This window comes from Typha latifolia, chromosome 8, assembly GCF_019914945.1.
Source record: "Typha latifolia isolate L0001 chromosome 8, TyphaL0001v2, whole genome shotgun sequence".
NCBI lineage: Eukaryota > Viridiplantae > Streptophyta > Magnoliopsida > Poales > Typhaceae > Typha > Typha latifolia.
The window spans coordinates 8340535-8360376 of NC_133093.1; the positions used below are offsets into that span (position 1 = coordinate 8340535).

A 19842-nucleotide genomic window follows, 5' to 3' on the forward strand; every position below is an offset into this window, starting at 1 on the left:
TTTGTCACATCTTATCTTGTTGTTACAAACTATAACCTTTCATAAATGTATTGATATCTTATGCAATCTTTTCAGTAGCATCACCATTTATCTGAACATCCTCATCTCCGTGGCATAAATTTCTGAACATATTGCCAAATTTATAGCACTCGTAACCATTTGACATATACTTTCCTTAGTCGAGATAGTATATTACAGTTATAGAAGTTTTCCTCTTACCTTGTGACCGAAATATTTTGTCCATTTCATGATCTTCTCCCAGAAAAGGAAATCAAAACCAGTGTTCATATTATAATTGGGCATTCCTATCCAAAAACACCACCCAAAAAACTCTTTAATCACATCAATGACAGAAAACTGGTTTCCAGCAGCTAATTTGCTAACCCAATCACATTAGAAGAAAACTTTCCATCATCTGGTACCACCATATGCTATCATCAAGATGAGTAAATGGCCCTCAAATTTACTAGTTCATTCTTTTCACCATTGACCAAATAATGCGGGATTTAAAACTTCGTCATCTTCTACTAAGCTCTCAGAGAAGCCGCTTGTTTCTGAAATGTTGGCCTGTCTTTGTGTTTGTCCAGCACTGTTGCCATAACTACTCCTGTAGCTAATAACAATCATCTGGATGAAGAAGCAGAGGGATAGAAGTGTGCATGGGTTGATCTAAAAGAGAGATCAGAACCATCAAACTCAGAACGCTTTTCAGAACTCGGCTTGTTGTGTTTACCCACTTTCTGGGCAAGGTGGATCAACTTTTCTGTTATCTCCGTCATAGGAGGACGAAATTCAGGCAGCGGCTGCATTTCAGATGTAATACCATTAAAAGTAAGGGACTCAACATATGGAAAGCTAAAAGGATCATTACTTTACATCCATTAGACCAAAGAGAATGCCTCCACAGTCCTCTTACTACTGGACAACTTTCCTACCAGCCATCTCAACAGTTTAGTATATCACATAAAATTTATCAGCATACATGTTAATGTGGTCATAAAAACTAAGAGAACAGTAGTTAGAAGCTTCAGCCAGAATACCTGGATGCAAAGCAAGATGATGTCAGCCAACCGGGAGAGAGCTTTAGGAGGTATGGTACCTCGAATTTTTGGATCTGTTATTCCTTCCAGTGAGTTGAGATCATGGAGACGAGAAGATGCCCAGCTAACCAAAAACAGCTCCTCTTTCTTTCGTGAACTATAGTTATATGGTATAGGGAATTGGTAAGGAGAGTCTTAAAGATGAAAGAATGATTAAAGTAGGGTTTGTGTGATACATGCCTGTCATAAGCCCTTTTACCAATTAGAAGCTCGAGCAGAACTACTCCAAAGCTGTAAACATCACTCTTGGTCTTATCTACTCCAGGAATACAAAGCTCAGGAGCAGCATAACCATTAGAAGAAATAAGCATTTCAGAAGCCTGTTTTAAGTTGAGGAAAGCTCAGTGATCACATTAAATGATGAAGCATCACAGTAAAATAATTATAGAAGGAAATAAGAATTATTCTAGCTGAAGAGATATTTAGAAATGTATCTGAATCACATTGGTCTGGTGCAGAAGATCTAATACACGTAACATGGTCCTAGATCAGCAACAGTCCATCTACATTATAATCTTGATTGTATTCAGCATTTGCTCTTTTCCCAGTACGTTTCAAATATAGAATTTTGGTAGCAGCAAATCTAATGGTTTCGGAAGTAAAATGTAGAGGATACCTCAAAGTGTTTTTCCCACCATAAGAAAGCAGAAATTTCCTTCAAACATTTGTGTTAATCATTGGTGATTCAAAGATGCCTATATGGCCAGTATACCAGCAGTTGATAAAATCTCTTTCCAGAATTCGAGATTTCAAATTTGAACATATTAACCACATCAGGTAATTCAAAATAAAATATCATGCAGTATAAAAGAAGTTGACCAATATTTACCTTTCGGGAAGTGCTAACGAGATGACTTAGTACAGTCAATCCACAGTCACTGAGATGTGGCATAAGCTCATTGTCAAGCAAAATGTTGGTTGCTTTAATATTTCCATGAGCAACTGGAGGAGAGCATATCCAATGAATATATCTGTACAAAAACAGAAAGCAAAAAAAAAAAATTATCTTCAAGAACAATGAAAGACAAGGACATTCATCTCTTATTCTAGACAAATTTATTGACTTTCAGAAGCAAAATATAATTGTTAAATTGATTAAATAATTTTAAAATACTCATATGTTGGTATTTTTGTTTCTTTCTTCATCAAGTTATTTCGTCCAAATTCCAATAAAGGATAAAGGGAGTAAAAATTATAGATAATCTCCAAAAAAAATTCTTACCAATGAAATTGAGTTGTGTTATTAATTAAATATAAATTTCTTAAAACATAAGAAACTTAAGAAAGAATATGCATTTCTAAAGACGACCTTCATCTTGAAATAATTCATACGTACTCTAGAGCATAGGCAACACCAAGAGCAATCCTCACACGAGCTTTCCATGAAAGAGCCTTAAATTTACCAGAGGTAGGAAACAAAAGATCATCGAGAGATCCACCTTTTGCATACTCGTACACAATAATATGTTCCCCTTGGTCTACACAATATCCTAAAAGGATAGAGATGTTTGGATGCTTTAAGCAAGACATATTCCAAATCACATCCAGAAACTCTTCTTCCTTATACAATGCCAGTTCTCCCATGTCAATTTTCTTGACAGCTAAGATCTGAGAAAAATTTATTCATCAATACCACATAACAGAGCTCAAAGTTATCATGAGACAGTTAATAGCAAATTGCATTACATTATGTCACCGTCGTGTGAGGATAAAGTAAGAGTCTATTCATAATCTAAGACAATTATAGTTATGGCACTACATAGCAAGATTCTAAGTACCGATTTCGGAGCCAGCTGCTAAAAAAAGCGATACTTATGGGCCATCTGTTTCGGGCTATTCAGATTGGGGATATAGGAAAACAGCATTTCTTTAGTAGGTAAATTATAAGTTATAGACCACGGTTCAAGAAGTATGTCTGCAGTAGTGTACTGAACTACCAACTATTGCCCTTAGGGATAGTTTGAGAAGTGAAAAGTGGGACAGAGAGTGAAAGGGCAAGCTGAGAGAGTGACAGAGAAAAGTCACTCTGCAAAGGTTGAGAGGGAGAGTGGATTTAGGAGAAATTAGGAAACAGACTAATCTAATTATCCATGCATTATCTCCCAAATAAGCAGAAAGCATACTACTATCCAGTCCTACTTTCCGCAATCAAAGAGTCACTTTGAACTGGAATCTCGTAGAATAGCATCCTTTGAGACCATGCGCTAACCATTATAGTCATTCCTTCAATAAGCATATATACAAAGAGGATTGCTTAAAAATTCAAGCAAGGCATCCATGAAAAGGTTGTTCTTCATCAAGCCAATGCATGGAAAGCATTGTACCTGACCATCAGGAAATTCAGCTCTGTAAACACGACCAATGAAACCCTCACCAAGAAGGTGTTCCTCACTGTAATTTTCTGTGGCTTTTAAAAGATCTGCAGCTGAGTACAGCTTCAAAGTAAGAAGGTTCCTAGATCTTCTGACAGAACTTCTACACATTCTTTCAGGTTTTAGCTCATATGTTGGAGGAGGTTGTGTACTTGTCATAGGAGGTGAAACCCTGGGGAACTGGTCTAAGTTCACTAGTGGTACTGCAAAAGAAGCAAAATGATTAAGTGAATGATTTTAAAAGAGAACATATTTGTGAACAAAAACAAAAGATAGGCTGATTCTATAGATTTCCATCATTAGTGGGAGTTCAAATTATTGTAAATTTTTTGTACTCTGCATATGACAATAAAGAAAACAAAAATCAACATGCTCAGTGTCTGAGCAGAATTATGACAAGATTGAGTATTAATAAGGTGTGACAGAGCAACTATGTTATGATATTTTCCACAAGATTGAACACATGGTATCTAGATATACTAAAACAGTCATCTTTTCAGGCTCCTCAAAGGCACTTTCTTCCCTATAAAATTTGCCAAAATACAGTAAGATGCAATAAGAATTATAGACTTGTACTACTATGGAAATAAGAAAGGCCCTCAAAGGAGAGAAAAGTGTTCAGCTAGAGATGCAATGTAGGGTTTCGCATTACCTGCTGGTCTGATGATTGGAGAAGAATGCACAGAATCAGCACTGCTCTTAGAATGTTCAGACTCATTATGGAATCTGTAGGTATTAATCATGAAAACAGCAGCAGAAATTATGGCTACCACAAATAAAACACCCACCACAGTGGCAATTAGTCCTAGCCCTAACTTTTTGTGATGCCAGTTACCAACTTGTAGAGAAGAATAGTCAAAAGAACTTTGTGTAACTTTAGGGGTGTGGCTGACACTTTTGTCAGCTGATGATAGAGGGGACTGAGTGCTCCCATTCATCATATTTGGAGCATATCCAAAACCTGGTTGAAACAAGTTTCCTTTGATCCTGCATAGTTAATAAGGATATCAGATAAAGTTTAAGATACAGACATATAAAATGAAAAAAGAGGTAGAGTACTAAGGGAAGGTGCAATTGAGAAACTATAGAATGTTACCTTAGTTGAGGGATAGACTTGAACTGTTTTGGTACATAACCACTGAAATGATTATTTTCAATATTTCTGGAAAGATGAAATCAATTAGCATCACAAATTGCAAGAAGGGGATGGAAAATATCCAATTACATTGAACTTTGAGTATACGTGGCTTACAGAACAAATAGTGGGAGATTTGCTAATAAAGTCACAGATCCTGTGAACTCATTGTTTTGTAAGTAACTACAAAAAAGTATTGATATTAGAATAGAAAATTCAACGACATGCACACCGAAATAATGTTATCATGCTTACACGGAATGAAGGTTCGTCAAGGAACCAAATGAACTTGGAAGATCACCATTAAAGTAATTGAATGACAAGTCCCTAAAATATTATCATGAAACAACTGTAGAATTAGAAGGAACTAAAACATCCAAAATCAAACTTAGGACAACTTGAAATAACCAAAGAATTTAAAATATAAAAAAAACTTCATATTCAAAGGTTCTTTTCAAACAGATTTAACAAAACATGAATATCTATAAGGTATCTGAGAAATTTGTCCTTAGAGCTGCTGCACACCACATACAATGAAATAATAGCATGGTATCTTACAATGTTTCTAGACTTCGCATGTCCATGAAAACATTGCCAATTGGCCCTGAGAGGGTGTTGCTGCTGATATTCCTGCACCATAAGGAAAAACTAGATCAGCTCCAAGATTAAACTTCCTCCCCAAACCCAAACAGGTAATTGCAGTTAATAAACTCACAAATTCTTGAGAAACTTCAACAAAGCCAACGTTGGCGGAATGTTGCCCATGAACTTATTCGTAGCAAAATTCCTAAATTCAAACACCACAAACGCCATTAAAAGCCAACAACAGTACCCAAATTAAAAGACAATGAAAAAGATGTAGAAGAACCACACATGTGAGTTGCATTCGGGGGCAATGCAGAAGGAATCTCACCGCCTATGTTGTTGCAACTCACATCCCTATATCATAATCACACAAATACCTAAACAAGTACATAATTAATAAACAAATTTCGAGATCTTAGAAGTGAACTCACAGTTCTTTCAAAGAAAAGAGGGTGGAAATGTTTGAAGGCAAGAACCCACCAACTCCCAAACCTCTGATATTACTGCACTCGACAAAACAAACCCAAATCAGCTCTTCCAAAACCATCTCTTTAAACAATAAACTGGATAGGATATTAACACGAAACAAGAAGAGATTTGAGAAATTACACGGAAACGACGGATGAGTTAGAGCAGGAGACACCTCTCCACTGTTCTCCACCGCAGGGGTCTCCTCCTGTTGCTCTCCACCCCGTAAGCTGATGAGGCGCGCTAAAGGAGCCATGCAAGGCCTCGAGAGCTAACACTGGAAACGAATCCAAACCCACAAAGAAGAAGAAGAAGCAGAATAAAACAAGAAACCGTCAAATGCGTTCGCGCTGGTCCAATCAAAGAGTCGATCATGGATGGCGGAACCGATCTGAGGGCCAAGAAATCGCCAGCATCCCAGCCGTCCGATCGAGTATCTTAACTCACTAAATCAAGATTTTAACAGTGGGTACGAGTGGAAATCACCGTCGAGGGGATCGGTTGCGGCCGAGGCGAGGAGGACGAAGAAGAAGATGTTTCCCGCGAGGAATAGCGGAAACGCTTCTTTATCTCCAGCCATCTCCTGATCATATCACGAAAATTCGCAAAACGATCCAAAAGGTATGGAAGAATTCGAGAAAACCCGAAGAAAATAGTTCAAGAAATGACCTTGGGAGCCCAAAAGGAGGAAATTTTTCGTCAAATTTAGCTAGCAATTAGGCCAATAAATGTGGATAGAAAAAGGAGAAGTGAGTGAACTCTAAATCGGAGCGTAGTTAAACAATAAAAGAGAGCGAAAAAAAAAAGAGAAATCTTTTTCGCGGAGATTCTTAATTAGTTTCTGGTTTAAATAATAAAGTTATTGGAGCGAGGGAAACGGAAAAAACAGAAAGGGAAACGGTTTTGAAGTAAACCACGATTCCCGTATACACGCACGTGCCGTCTGCGTGTGCGGAAGTTTGCAGAGAAGCCCTGGGAATTGGCGCGCCCTAACGGACGGAACTTAAACTTAGGATTTTTTACATAATTGCCACTGAAAACTTTTAAAATATATATCATAATTATCAGTAAATTCTTTAAAGTATATAATTGCCAGTAAAATTTGTTCACTCTTTTAGAATTAGCATTATGGTAAATTTTTAACAGAACTTTAGTGTGTAAAATAATTATTAACAATTTCTATATTGAATAAAAGAAGATATATTTTTTTCTTGTATTATAATATTGAGTTAAGCATTGAATAGCTTTTGAACTATTTTTAATAATTTATACAAGGACAAAGTGGTCTTTTTTTAATCTAAGTTTGGTTTTAATCCTGATTAGTTAAATTTAGCTTATATAATTGCACTTTTTAAAGATTATAACAATTTCACTGGCAATTATGGAATTTTGAAAAATATAGTCATAATTATAATATTTTGAAAGTTTTAGTGACAATTACGTAGAAAACCCTAAAACTTATGGATATAAATATATATATATATATATTGGATTTAAATGTGATATTACTAGATTACTTAGCATGCTGAGTATACAGGAGGAATAAATTAGAAATTCCTTATTCTTAACATTTATATTACACCCCCAATATCAGGATAAGGATAAGATTATCTAGATAGGGATACATATCCTTAATTAAGCTAGATGGCTAGATGGGCATATATATATATATATATATATATAGATCTGGCAAAGCTTGGATATGGAAGAGTGAGTTAACCTGCAATTTCTAAGCTTGTGAGTTTGTCATTGGTAGCATTACAACTTCAGCACCTTGCCTGCTAATTTCTTATTCCTTGGACCAAAACTTCCATCCCTTGTGGCCTTCATTTTTGCAAAGGCTCCAAACGGTATGCTTCTAAGGATAGTATTTGAACAGAAGAGTGTTGAGAGCTGCTAGAAGCTGCACTAGAAGGGTATGCCAATACATGCGGTCAATTTGGGCAATCGTTGAGTGCACACTGAAATATCAATTGTATGCATATGACAATTACGATTGTATTTAAAAGAAAATATAATGGGTTATAGGATTTGAGCGAGTGCAATCGGAGCTGCCATACTCAGATCAATTTGTACGAGGTCGGCCACATTCAATAAACTTACTTTCTGCGCCACCGAAGAGATTTACACATTCATTAAACTTATCATGGAGATCATGGGTCCACCTAATCCTTGGTCAACTCGAGACAGATGAACTAGATGAAGCATTTGTGGATGTAATTGGATCAGTAGTTGAAGTCCTAGGTAATTGTTTTTCTATATGAGATCGGAGATTTTGTTTCTCCACCATGGAGTTCATGGATCCCTGTCCAACCTTTCAAAAAATTTAAAATAGCAACCAAAAAAGTAACAAGCAATATAAAGTACTTCTAAATGCAAAACTGCAAAGAAGATAAAAATAAGAATTCATGTATGACAGCAATCAAAAGACTTACACAAGGATTCTGAATCCCTTGAGGTGAAGTCGAGCATCTAGAATAAAAGATGGCATGCCAATCTGCTTTCCTTTGTAGAAATAACTGAAGCACATTCGCTTGAGTATCTATACATATAGATCCTTCGATATCATCAGAAGATCTAAAATTTCCAGTTTCCTGCAAAGGGAACTTTAGGACAGACTGCAGCAGTTCATCTGTTGACTGTACCTTAAGATCATCAGTTTTCACCGAGTTATCATAGAAGCACAAATCAGAAGTCTCAGTGCATCTATTTAACAAAGAACTCAGTGGCAAATCACAGAAAACTGGGAAATTATCATGTTGGCATTCAAACTGGGGGATACCCATCAGCCTTTCAGCAGCACAAAAGCTCGCAGGTGTCGTTCCAAAACAATTTGAAGTCAAAGCACACAGCTTAGAATGAACTATACTTGGCTGTGGAGATCCATTCTCAGCGGACAAACATGAGTTAGAAGAGTCTGCATTACACTGTTGAGGACCACAACCAAATAATGTTGGATGGAAAGGAATCCCTGAACCCTCAAAGTTGATCGGAATTGAAAGATTCACATGGAGGGTTTACAGATTTAAACGAAGGGATGTTTAACAATCCATAGACAGGATTCTCTAATTCAATCCTCTTATTATTCATTAAGGTAAGACCTGAAAATTATTATAGCAAAGGAGTTGCAGTGAAGTACACTAAAACAGCGATGAACTTCAAAGAAAAAGTACTAATAGTACATTTTATTCACATATAACCAAATAAGCTTGGAATGAATGGGTAAAGGAAGACAAGCAGCAGACGCTACTGCAAAGTTAAAGGTTCTACTAGCAGAACTAGTTCCCCTTATATTCCCAGATACTTGATTCATAAGATAAGAATAATGTGCATCATCCTACTAATGTGTCAATTATTCCTAACATGGATAATGATGGGGAATTGATCTCTTTAAAAAGCACAAAAAAACCAAAACTGCAGACATTTGAAGAGAAACCAAGAATTACATAAATACAATTGGAATAAGAAGGGTGGAAAGAGCATATGCTTGGTGATAAAACTTAGATAAGCATTGAAAAAGTAGTTCTATGGTTCTTACCAACTAAAATTCCCATTTTCAAATGCGAATTTGAAGTTAACGAAGTGGGTTCCAACCACTAGAAACAATTGATAGGATCCCAAGAAAAAGAAGTCCAAGCATATTAAAAAGAGCGTCTTTGGTACTTCCATAAGCCAAAAATGCACATTACATCCAATGGCACACTGTAACACACTGAAGAGAAAAGTCTAAAGTAGAGGGTGTACATTTTAATTCTTCTTTTTTCACATCGATACATGAGATTCAAACAAGATATTTTAAAAGGCAATTCCAAGCAAGCATGAAGGAATTCTTTTCCTTTCCACTTTATGAAGACAAGAATCGACATTGGGTATACTTAGAAAGCCATATATGTTAAAAGAAGGCGACGATAAAACCCATAATTCTTCACCGAGAATTCCGATGGATGGATTGGATTTGAACTCTTTCCATCTTGGAATCTCCAATGTCCGTGGCTGCCGCTCCCCGAGGTGGAGACTGGCGAATGGTAAGCGTGGGCCGGACATTGTCTGATTTGATGATGGTTCGGTATTCGGCTTCCTGACGTCAGACCCATGTAGATCCGAATTTGATCCCACAACCCGATAGATAGATAGATAGATAGATAGATAGATAGATAGATCCATTTAATACAGTTTAGCCCTTTATGGTAGTTTCAACTTAATATCTTATACACCAACCATTTGTATAGCTACCATCACGGAGGGTTTTTTTAATGAAGGAGATTGTAGGATCGATTTCATTAAAAGAAATTACTTAAAATTGCACTTGCTAAAATTCGGCCGAGCAATTTGGCCTACTGGTGCGTTGGGTAAGAATAGTGACTTAGTGACTCAGGAGGTATAGTTAGACGGCATAATGGTATAGCTAGACGCGATAGTGAAGCCCCTCTATAGTGGAAGAGTTGGCCTATTATTTGATATAGTCTTTAGGCCTATATATGCCTTTGTATTAAGGAAGAGCTAGTCATATGTTAAGTCTATATTTAGCTTGCAAGCTTTTTTATTACCAATATATTTCTTATACTTTAAACTTAAGTATTTAACTCCTCTACGGTCTAGATCAAATTACAATGCAAACTAGCCAAACTACTCATACCTTTTTCAAAGGAAAGTATAAAGGTAATTAAGACTTTTTATGTACCGATTAACAGTTGATTAATAATTAAAATTTTGATATAAACTATAGGCAAACTAAATACTTATATATATATGAAAAGTTTTTTGTACATAAATTTGATGGGGAATGAAATAACTCACCTATTAAAACCTATTAAAACTAGTTTTCACTTTTTCTTTTTCACTTTATTTTTAAAAAAAATGAGTCACTTTATTTAAATGAAAGCAAGGATGCTTTCATCAATGTTCGACATAGTTATTCAAAAAAAATAGGATTCCGCTATACTGGAATAATGGCCATAAATAAATAAAGCAATCTACTAGCTTGTCAGAATAATAAAGTGCTCTAACAAACATTCTCAAATTTAGAGATGAGTGCTGGGCTCAGATGGGTCAAGTACACGGGTTGGGCCTTACACACAGAACCAGATTGCCTTTATCTGCTTATCTATCTTCATCATGCACAGATTTTGTACAATAATATCGTAGCAATTATCAAATAATTCATGTTTGCGCGAACTTAAAAGCCCTCAAGTTTTGCTAGCTTGAATCTAGGAATATTAAATCATATACATAAGATCACAAACACCACCAAGTATGCAAATATCGGAGAAATTTAGAAGTTTTACTCTTGGTACCTGAACTTATCATCCACTGTTCATATAATTTACTAATAATTTGATCAACTTAACAACTGTTTCATAGCAAAATGTAGGTAATGATTACAAGAATGCCATAGATCTCCTCGGCTTGTTGACTGATGCAGTCCAACCTCGGTACAAGGGTAAACTATCAGAATATTTGGTACAAGTAAACGTGATGCCTATATGGGAATATGGGATACAGTAAAAGGATCAAAGGGAAGAGTAGAGGGGAACGCCAGGTATGACGGCTCCGGCGTCGACGATGAAGACATTGCCGGTGACGTACTCTGAGGAGTCGTCGATGAGATAACGAACCACCGACGTCAGTGCTGGATCCGCCGTCCCGTGCGTCCTCAACGGAACGATCTTCATCTCCACATTGCTCAACCATTTCTTCTGCATGAGACCCTTTGTTATCTCAGATTTAAATATGCCTGGACTTATGGAGTTCACTCTTATATTGTACATTCCCAGCTCCAGAGCCATCACCTGTTAAGAGTTATGAATGGTTATATTTTAGAAAAGGAAAACTTAGACTAAGAATAAATCACACCTACACTTACAGCCTCTGAATATACTTACGATAGACCACTTCAGTAACTTAGTTAGTACGGTAAAAAGTGAAATGATTTATATAAACTCCAGAGTTTTGTGTCTTTCACTTCAACTAGGATAGGACTCTCCCCCACTCAGTTGATCAAAGATTAATGATGTAAATTTAAATTAGATAAATAAAGATACTACAAAGGAGAATCTGTCAATTCTCTTATCTCATATCGGCTCCTTCTGGCCTCCCATTAATTCTGCTATAAAAAGTACTGTAAGATTGGTTCCATTAACGACGTGAGATATTTTCTAAATTTTACGAGTTGAGAGGATATAGTTGCAACAAAAAAAATTCAGGAATAATAAAGTGACTATGCTTTACTAGATGGAGTGTAAGAGTAATTTACCATAATTACTATCAATATATTTACTTGTAATTGAATGTAGAGTAGAATAAGAATTGATATCAAAATTACCCTGGTAATGGCGTTGACGCTTGTTTTTGAGGCAGCGTAGCCAATTGCTCCAGGTAATTGCCCACGTTCAAGACCAGCGATGGATGAAATGTTGATCACTGACCCCCTCTGCTTTGCATCTCGCATCAGTTTGCAGACATGCTTCGATACTAGCCATAAGCCAGTTACATTAGTTTTGAAAAGTTTGTTCCATTCCTCTTCAGGCCAATCTAGTGGGGCGTAGATACCACCTGAGACACATGTATATATGCTAGCAGTAAGAAATACTTGTTGCAATTATGCAATCACCAAGAAAACTGAACCCCAGAGCTAGAAATACTTGTTGCATCTCGCATCAGTTCGGTTTTAGTCCATTTTTGTCTATTATTTAACATAAATTGCTTTTTCTATGGATACTCGTGCAAGCCGCTTAATAATTCAGCAATTTCTATTGTAGCCCTCTAATTTGTCAAAGATGATAAAAATCATAAATTGAGTTAGTTTTTATTTAATAAATTGTTTACCTCGAAAATGATTCTTCTAAATATATCTTCATGGCAGCATTCGAAGTCACCTACAGGAGTAAATAAATATATAACTCACTTATTTAGTATGATTGTTAAGACTTATATATGGAATACCATATATCCTAGTTTAGAGCATCTCTATTTGATGCTCCATATTTTGAGTCATCTCTATCAAATGCTCCATATTTAGAGTCCAAAGAGCCCGATTAAAATTGCTCTTACCATAAGAAAATAATAGAATAACTGAATGATAGGAGTACAGAAACCAATGAAACATATGATACGGAAGGATAGGAGTAGAGAAACCAATAAAAAGATCAAACCCATCATACTTGCAGGTACGGAAGCAAGACATTTTGAGCCATCTCAACTAAAATGTCAAAAAATTTCATATGACGCCCTCGATTAAACATATTTGCAGTTCCAACCCTATTTCATTATTTACATAAAACACCCTCCCTTTCGCAAGATAAGCATTACCCTAGCTCAGGTGGTCTGGTTCATAAAGAAGCGAATATCTCATTACTCCATTTCCGTAAGCTTCATAATTGTAGCTACCTAAGCCAGCACAATGGTAAGTTCTCTCGGAGACTCTGACTAAAGATATGGTTTTTTTTTTCTCATTTTACTATTATTAAGGAGATTTTGACTAAAATTTATTTTTACTGAAATAGACTGCTATTTAAATTTATTATCAAATAGATTTTAATTGACTGTAATCCTAATAAAAATATTAAACTAATAAATATTTTATCTCTAAGTAAAAATACTAATTAATTAACTTTGAAAAAAAATATCTAACGGTAAAAACACTGAATTAATTAATACTTTTAAAAATACTGATTAATTTAATATTTTTGTTAAGACTATAGTAAATTAAAATTTTATTTGGTAATAAGTTTGAGAGATAATCTATTTTAGTAAAAAAAAATTAAAAAAAAATTATTGTTTCATCAAACACTCAAATCACTAAACGAGATTTTATAAAAAAAAAAACTATTTGAAAATAGTCAAAGTCGCCCCTAAGTATGGTCCTATATGCAAATTGCTCCAAAGATATGAGATTATATCAAGAGACTAAATTTCGAGTAGTCAAAATAGTCAAAATTTCCCTAAAATTGTTTAAACTCGGTGCGTCAAGAATTCACCTCTCACCCCCGCGTTGTTCACTAGGGCATCGATCCGGCCGAAGGATCTCCACGCCGTCGCGGCCGCCGCCTCGATCGCCCCGCTCTCGGCGCTGACGTCGAGCTCGACGGCGACGGCTTGGACTGGTGACGCGGACCCTCCCGATCCGTTGATCTGATCACAGAGCGATCTCAGCCGGTCGATCCTCCGAGCCGCCGCCACAATCCGGCATCCGGCGGCTGCGAGGTCGAGACAGATCTCACGGCCGATGCCGGAGGAGGCGCCGGTCACCATCACCACCTTACCTTCCAGCTTCGGGTCCATATCTCTCTCTCTCTCTCTCTCTCTCTCTCTCTCTCTGTCTCGAAGCTTCCCCGACGATACTAAGTAAAGAGGCGGAGTGAAGCCGAGTATTTATAGATGCCGAGTGGCGCCATGTCTCTCTTTCGAACTCTCTGCATATAAAATTTTATGCGGACAGAGGAAATGGATTGGTTTTAACGGTGGAAGGGAGATGGAGGTAAGTATGCGGATGCGGTGCGCCCCTTGGTTTTAACCACGTCAGCGATTACGTGTCTGAGATCATGCCGCTTACGTCATGTAACGCAGCACGTAGTCTGGCTTGCATCGTTGCGGAGAAGCTGGCACGCGAGAGCACACGGATTTGGTCCAGTCGGTAGATATAAATTCAAAATTAAACTTGTCGATATATTTTTACATTTAAATTTAAATATTTTGAAAACTAAGTTAGAAATAGATTTAAATTGCACTCAGTGAAACAAATTCTTTCAGCGTTGCTATCACTTACCAAGTTGGGAACCATACGTAAAGAGCTCTTAACAGCCGATTTGCTTTCAAAGCAATTCGAGATATTACTCTTAAAATTTTAAAATATCGTATTTTTTTTAATAAACTTCAAAATATAGACTTATTTTATAGAGAAAGCCTCCAAACTTATATTAATATCTAAAATACTTTCATTATAGAGATTTATAAAGAATAATTATACTAAAACCCTGTGAACTATAACTCATTTCTTTATGCACCCCTTTTTATCTTTTTGTTTAACACATTAAATGACCATTCTACCCTCATTTTCTCTCTTTTTATTTCTTCCAAAATAAAAGTAAAATAATTCTTAAAAAACTTAACATTGATCATATGATATTCATAAATTATTTTTCAATGTAAATAACTAACAAAATAAGTATTTCAGAGTTTTTCTATAGTTAAATCCTTTTTAGAGATTAAAAATAAAATAAGAAGGCTTATATGGAAACAGACAACAGTTCACAGATTTAGGTACAATCATCTCTATTTGTAATATCTATATATCTATCCATAATACTATAAAATAATAGATAGAAATTTGCATATAACTCTCTGTATTTTAACAAAATTATAATTTACACCTTATATTTTTACTATTTAAAAATTGAGTCCTATAATTCAGCAAACTATTAAATTTGAACTAACACCGTGAAAATATTATATAAAATATAAATATTAAGGGTATTTTAGTTATTTTCTTAGTATAATTAACTTAACCAGATATTTAGTTAAGTTTAACTAACAGACTTAACAATAGGATATTTTCTGCACATATTCGCTAATTACAGGGGTCAATTTATAAATAGTAAAAAATGTAGGGTGTAAACTCAAATTAAAAGAATATAATGGAATTTGATCTTATATCTAGACAATGTTTTGCAAGTTGGCACGTGAAATGTGCATGCTAGCCAGCTTTGCAGTTGCCAAATACAAGTTGGGCTTTTACTCTCTCTGCCACTTGTTTTCTTTTCCATAAACAACGTAAGTGCATGCAGAGCATCTGGAGTGGAGGTTCATTAGTCACAGTATCAGACATTTTTCATTGCATCTGATATGGATAAAATTATTTGATTAATTACATTTTTCTAGTTCTAGTTAAATTTATGACTCTTCTTTAGAATTTAATATTGTTTTACTAAAAATTATATTTTTAATAGAAGGTTTAAATTATTTATAAATTTATATTTCTTTTTTTTCCACATGGAAGAGAGAATGACTAATCAAACCTTAATTAAAAGTACTAAAATATAATTCAATATTAAAAATTTTAAATTTACTAATAGTATAATACTCTATAAGGCCAGTAGGATAGAGTTTAGTTAGTTAAAGGGGCTTCTAAGAGGCTATCCAATGTCGAACGCTAGTGACACTGGTATTTAGTGAGACATAGGACATAATAATTATATGCAAAATAAGTAATTATAACATTAGATTATAGTCTTGATTCATTTTATTATCATCCCTCATTAGTTTAAAGTAAATCACTTATTCACTGTCCTTGATTTAATCTTATTCTGATTGAGTCACTGCTGCATCAGCAATTCAAACATATTCATAAAATCCATTTGATTCATCCAGCTTCAATCCGATTCAGATTTAAAACAAACAGCCGAGCTCTGGTTAATTTTAAATGCATGATAGAATACATTTAAATTTATCATTTTGATTCAGATATGATCATACGATAGATTTGACTTTAATTTGAAAATTATCATTTTGAAATATGAGATAATAGATTTGAAACGGGGATTAGGGAACATTACCATTCTTGATTAGAAAAAAAAAAATCAAATTATCCTATTCTAAATTAGAAACAAAATTCAAATTATTATACATATAAAGTGCCGTTATAATTTTACTCTTAATTTAACGAAACTTATTGTAAAATTCTTCCTCCGCTCTCCTCCGTCGGCCTATCTCATATCACTCATCTATTTTATTTACACTACTATTCTAGATTACAAGAAAATATTATAGTACTTTACTCTAAATCAATGGTGCATTTTTAAATGTAAAAATTAAAATAAATAAATAATCAATTAATTAATTAGTTAGTGCAATTTGATTTTTAATCTTAAAAATTATAAATTATATAGATAATGCAAGACAACTAGGTTTTGAGTGACAATTTTATTATATTCCCGACCAAACAAAGGAATCTTCTGGCATGTTTGACTCCAAGAGTGAAAGTGCAACATGTGGGGGCCTCCACGTAAATGTTTTATAATTAAGAGGGTTTAATAAAAAAAGACTAGGTTTTTTGAAATATATTAAGAGTGAAAGTGCACCCTGTAGCCCTGTTCTAATTTATTTTTACTGAAATATATTATTTCTCGAACTTACTATCAAATAAGATTTAATTCACTATGACTCTAATAAAAATACTGAATTAATTAATATTTTTATCTCTGAGTAAAAATACTAATCAGTTCAGTACTTTTTATCTGATCCTAAAATATTGCATTGATCAGCATTTTTATATATAATAAATTTTTTTAACTTAATCTTTCATCAGTTAAGAAAAAAATTAGTTGGCAATAAAATTATTGAACATATTAATATTTTTATTAGGATTATAGAGAATGAGATCTCATTTGATAATAAATTTGAGAGATAAGACTATTTCGGTTAAAAAAATTAAAAATAAAAATTCTAATTTGGTAAAAAACTCAAAAAAAGACGAGCTTTCCTGATCGTTAGCAGGTATTATTTTAATCCTCTTATTTTTCGTACACCAAACTTTGTCGTCGACTTCGAAAGGAGGAGTATTTGGCTATTTGCTTTGCAAATTTAAAAAGAAAAGGACGAGTATTTGCTTATTTTAATAAGTTTAGAAGAAAAGTATTTACTTAATAATTTTGTTTTGATAGATTGTAAGCGGTAGGCTCCAATTATATATTAGACAAAGAGATTAGTCATCTTTTATATATAGATTAAATGTTAAACAATTAAATTATAATCTTTGTCATAGGTTAGTACAACCTAACCATTGAGCTATAACGATAATCTATTTATGTAATAAAAAAAGAGTTTTTTTTTTAGAAATTATATATGAAACTTTTTATATTTGAAAATCATACGTTGACCTATTTTTTTAAAATAACTAAGACAATTGAGAATATTGTATTACTCTACTTCTAGTGTTGTTAATATATTTAAGACTATAGTTAAGTTCTCTGAGCACAATTTCGATGCATACTAATCAATGCTAGTTGAGTGCGTCGGAAAAAAAATGTAAGAGTGTAGGATTTGAGCTAACTTCAAATGCATTGATGCACACCTTACAGAGTGGTTGATTGATTCGAATGAAATCATTTCGTATCCAAGCCCAACCCTAAAATACGCTCAAGAACAACCTAAAAGCAATATGTTTTTGCTAATTTTACACAAAGATATAGGTTTCCTTGATAAATAGTAAAAGTAATTTTTTATGTTTGAAGGTAAATAGTAAAAATGTTTGGTTAGAATGTAGATTTACTTTGGTACCGATCGATACATGGAAATGTTCATCATTTGGATCTCTTCAACTCTACTGGAGTTGGTAGGTATCATTCGCTATGACCAAAAAGTTCATGGGATTGATTCTAACTTTAGATAATTATTATGAAAAAAATTATTTAGTGGTTTAGTGGCTTAGCTTAATAGCTTTGACTCGGTCAGTGCAGTCTCGATGGCGTTTAGAGCAATTGTTTGACGACGTACATTAGATTGCTTACTATATTGGCTAAAGCTTGGTGATGCATAGTGTCTCTACATCTAGGGAGATTGGCTATTCGTTCAGTCTATATATAGCCGTCGAGCTCATTAATGATCAAAAAGAAAGAAAAATATATATATTATATTAATGGGTTAGATCTTTTGAACAAGATTTTAAATTCAAAGATCCAACCTTAGGGATCTAAGGAACAATTTGATCTTAACAAAAAATTCAATGGGCTTTTACAATTTTATTACATTTAATTTTTTAATTTATAATAATAGATTCTAGTGTGCAATTCATTATAAAAAATAATAATACATTAATTACAGAAAAATATATGCACTTATTATTATAAGCTAAATCTTGGATTCGGATTATTCTTTCAAATTTTGAATCTCTACTATTAGTTTTCTACTTTTCTATGTTTATCTCGTTTGTGCTATTTTGGCAAAATTATGATTTTTGCCTATTACATTATTTTATATTGCTGAAAGATTGTAACTTGGGTTTAAAAAGATTGAATAAAATGATTGAAGATGTAATCTAGGTTATTTTACATTTTTGCTAGTTCTTAATATTTTTATCAGAAAATCAATGAGAAAGCTGCTCTCGCTCACGCTCGCCGGCGTTCAATTCTTACATGCTTGTTGTATCATATTTACATGATAGAGTGTGAATGATAATAAGAACAGAATATCCGATAATACTTTTGATACATTTCTCTACATAGTATTGCCTAACTTTTTCTTTTATTTCTTTTTAGGTAAGTATGAAGATATTATCAAAGATATTTTCAGTGGATGTCCATGTCACCTCTCATGCATGAAATATGATGTTAGCAACTCAGTTTCCAATCTTCTCCCATGTGTAAATGATTGTGAGGATGAGGTCATTAGAGTGCAAAAAGATCTCAAGACCATTCCTACCACCAGGCCCTGAACTTTTCCCAAGCACACAGAAAGGATGAACACCCAAAATTGTTCACAGTGAGTATATTGAAGCCAGTGATCCACACCTGCTATGCCATCTGGGGAAATCACTCATCTCATTCTCATCCCAAGTAAAAAATGGAAGCCTTGTTGTGTTCAAAATACCCACATTGTTTTACAAGGAAATTAACCACAGTACCAATCTCTTGCACTTTAATATTAGTTTGCAACTTAGTCTAGACTATACAGAGGTTAATTAAGTGCTTAAATTTTAAATAAATAAACTCTAATTATGGTTGGTCAATGATAATCTGAATGATTAGCCAAGTCTAAGGCATCAATGTTTCTTTTAATGGGTCTTTAAAAAAAAAATCTGGGTTACTTTGAGTGAGAGCCATTGGTGGGAAAAGCATAGGATGGTGGTATAGGATTCCTTCTGTGATAAGTCACTTTCATACACCCTTTTTTTTCTGTTGAATAGGCTAGTTTCCCAAGAAACAAAGGTGACACCACTGCCATGATAGCACAATCATTTACTCATCCACATAGTATTATACTATGAATCACACCAATAGTAACCACTACCACTAATTAGATCTCTCTCTAGTTCAAAAGTGAAAAAAAAAAAGTATTGGTATATAATAAGATTCAAAAAGATTAATGCAAAATTTTAACATCAATCTAGAATGCTAGTAAATGGATTTAACTGCTTTGGGACAGAGAATTGGATTTAAGAGAAAAGGATCATGAGGTGTCCCAATCTCTC

The 19842-nt window shown here is 34.2% G+C and overlaps 2 protein-coding genes across 6 annotated transcripts; both read right to left on the reverse strand.

The window, feature by feature from the left end:
* Window positions 1-267: 267 nt before the first annotated feature.
* On the reverse strand, window positions 268-6467 carry LOC140794482 (protein STRUBBELIG-RECEPTOR FAMILY 8-like). Of its 5 annotated transcripts, XM_073146547.1 has the most exons (17): window positions 6330-6467; window positions 6147-6243; window positions 5802-5937; window positions 5624-5695; window positions 5481-5546; window positions 5323-5394; window positions 5166-5237; window positions 4863-4934; window positions 4725-4790; window positions 4569-4634; window positions 4125-4459; window positions 3425-3675; window positions 2437-2708; window positions 1930-2071; window positions 1281-1420; window positions 1041-1197; window positions 268-803 (listed from the first exon to the last, which is right to left on the reverse strand). In XM_073146547.1, exons 2-17 carry the CDS (start codon window positions 6238-6240, stop codon window positions 624-626), a joined length of 2193 nt encoding a protein of 730 aa, XP_073002648.1. In that variant the 5' UTR covers window positions 6241-6243; window positions 6330-6467; the 3' UTR covers window positions 268-623. The 5 variants fall into 5 exon arrangements, with proteins under 5 accessions (XP_073002648.1, XP_073002650.1, XP_073002647.1 ...); XM_073146549.1 differs by having other exon boundaries at window positions 5804-6243; window positions 6330-6367; XM_073146546.1 differs by lacking the exon at window positions 6330-6467 and having other exon boundaries at window positions 6134-6308.
* Window positions 6468-10947: 4480 nt separating this feature from the next.
* On the reverse strand, window positions 10948-14109 carry LOC140793874 (uncharacterized). The gene is made up of 3 exons (XM_073145637.1): window positions 13637-14109; window positions 11983-12212; window positions 10948-11449 (listed from the first exon to the last, which is right to left on the reverse strand). Exons 1-3 carry the CDS (start codon window positions 13938-13940, stop codon window positions 11171-11173), a joined length of 813 nt encoding a protein of 270 aa, XP_073001738.1. The 5' UTR covers window positions 13941-14109; the 3' UTR covers window positions 10948-11170.
* Window positions 14110-19842: the final 5733 nt, after the last annotated feature.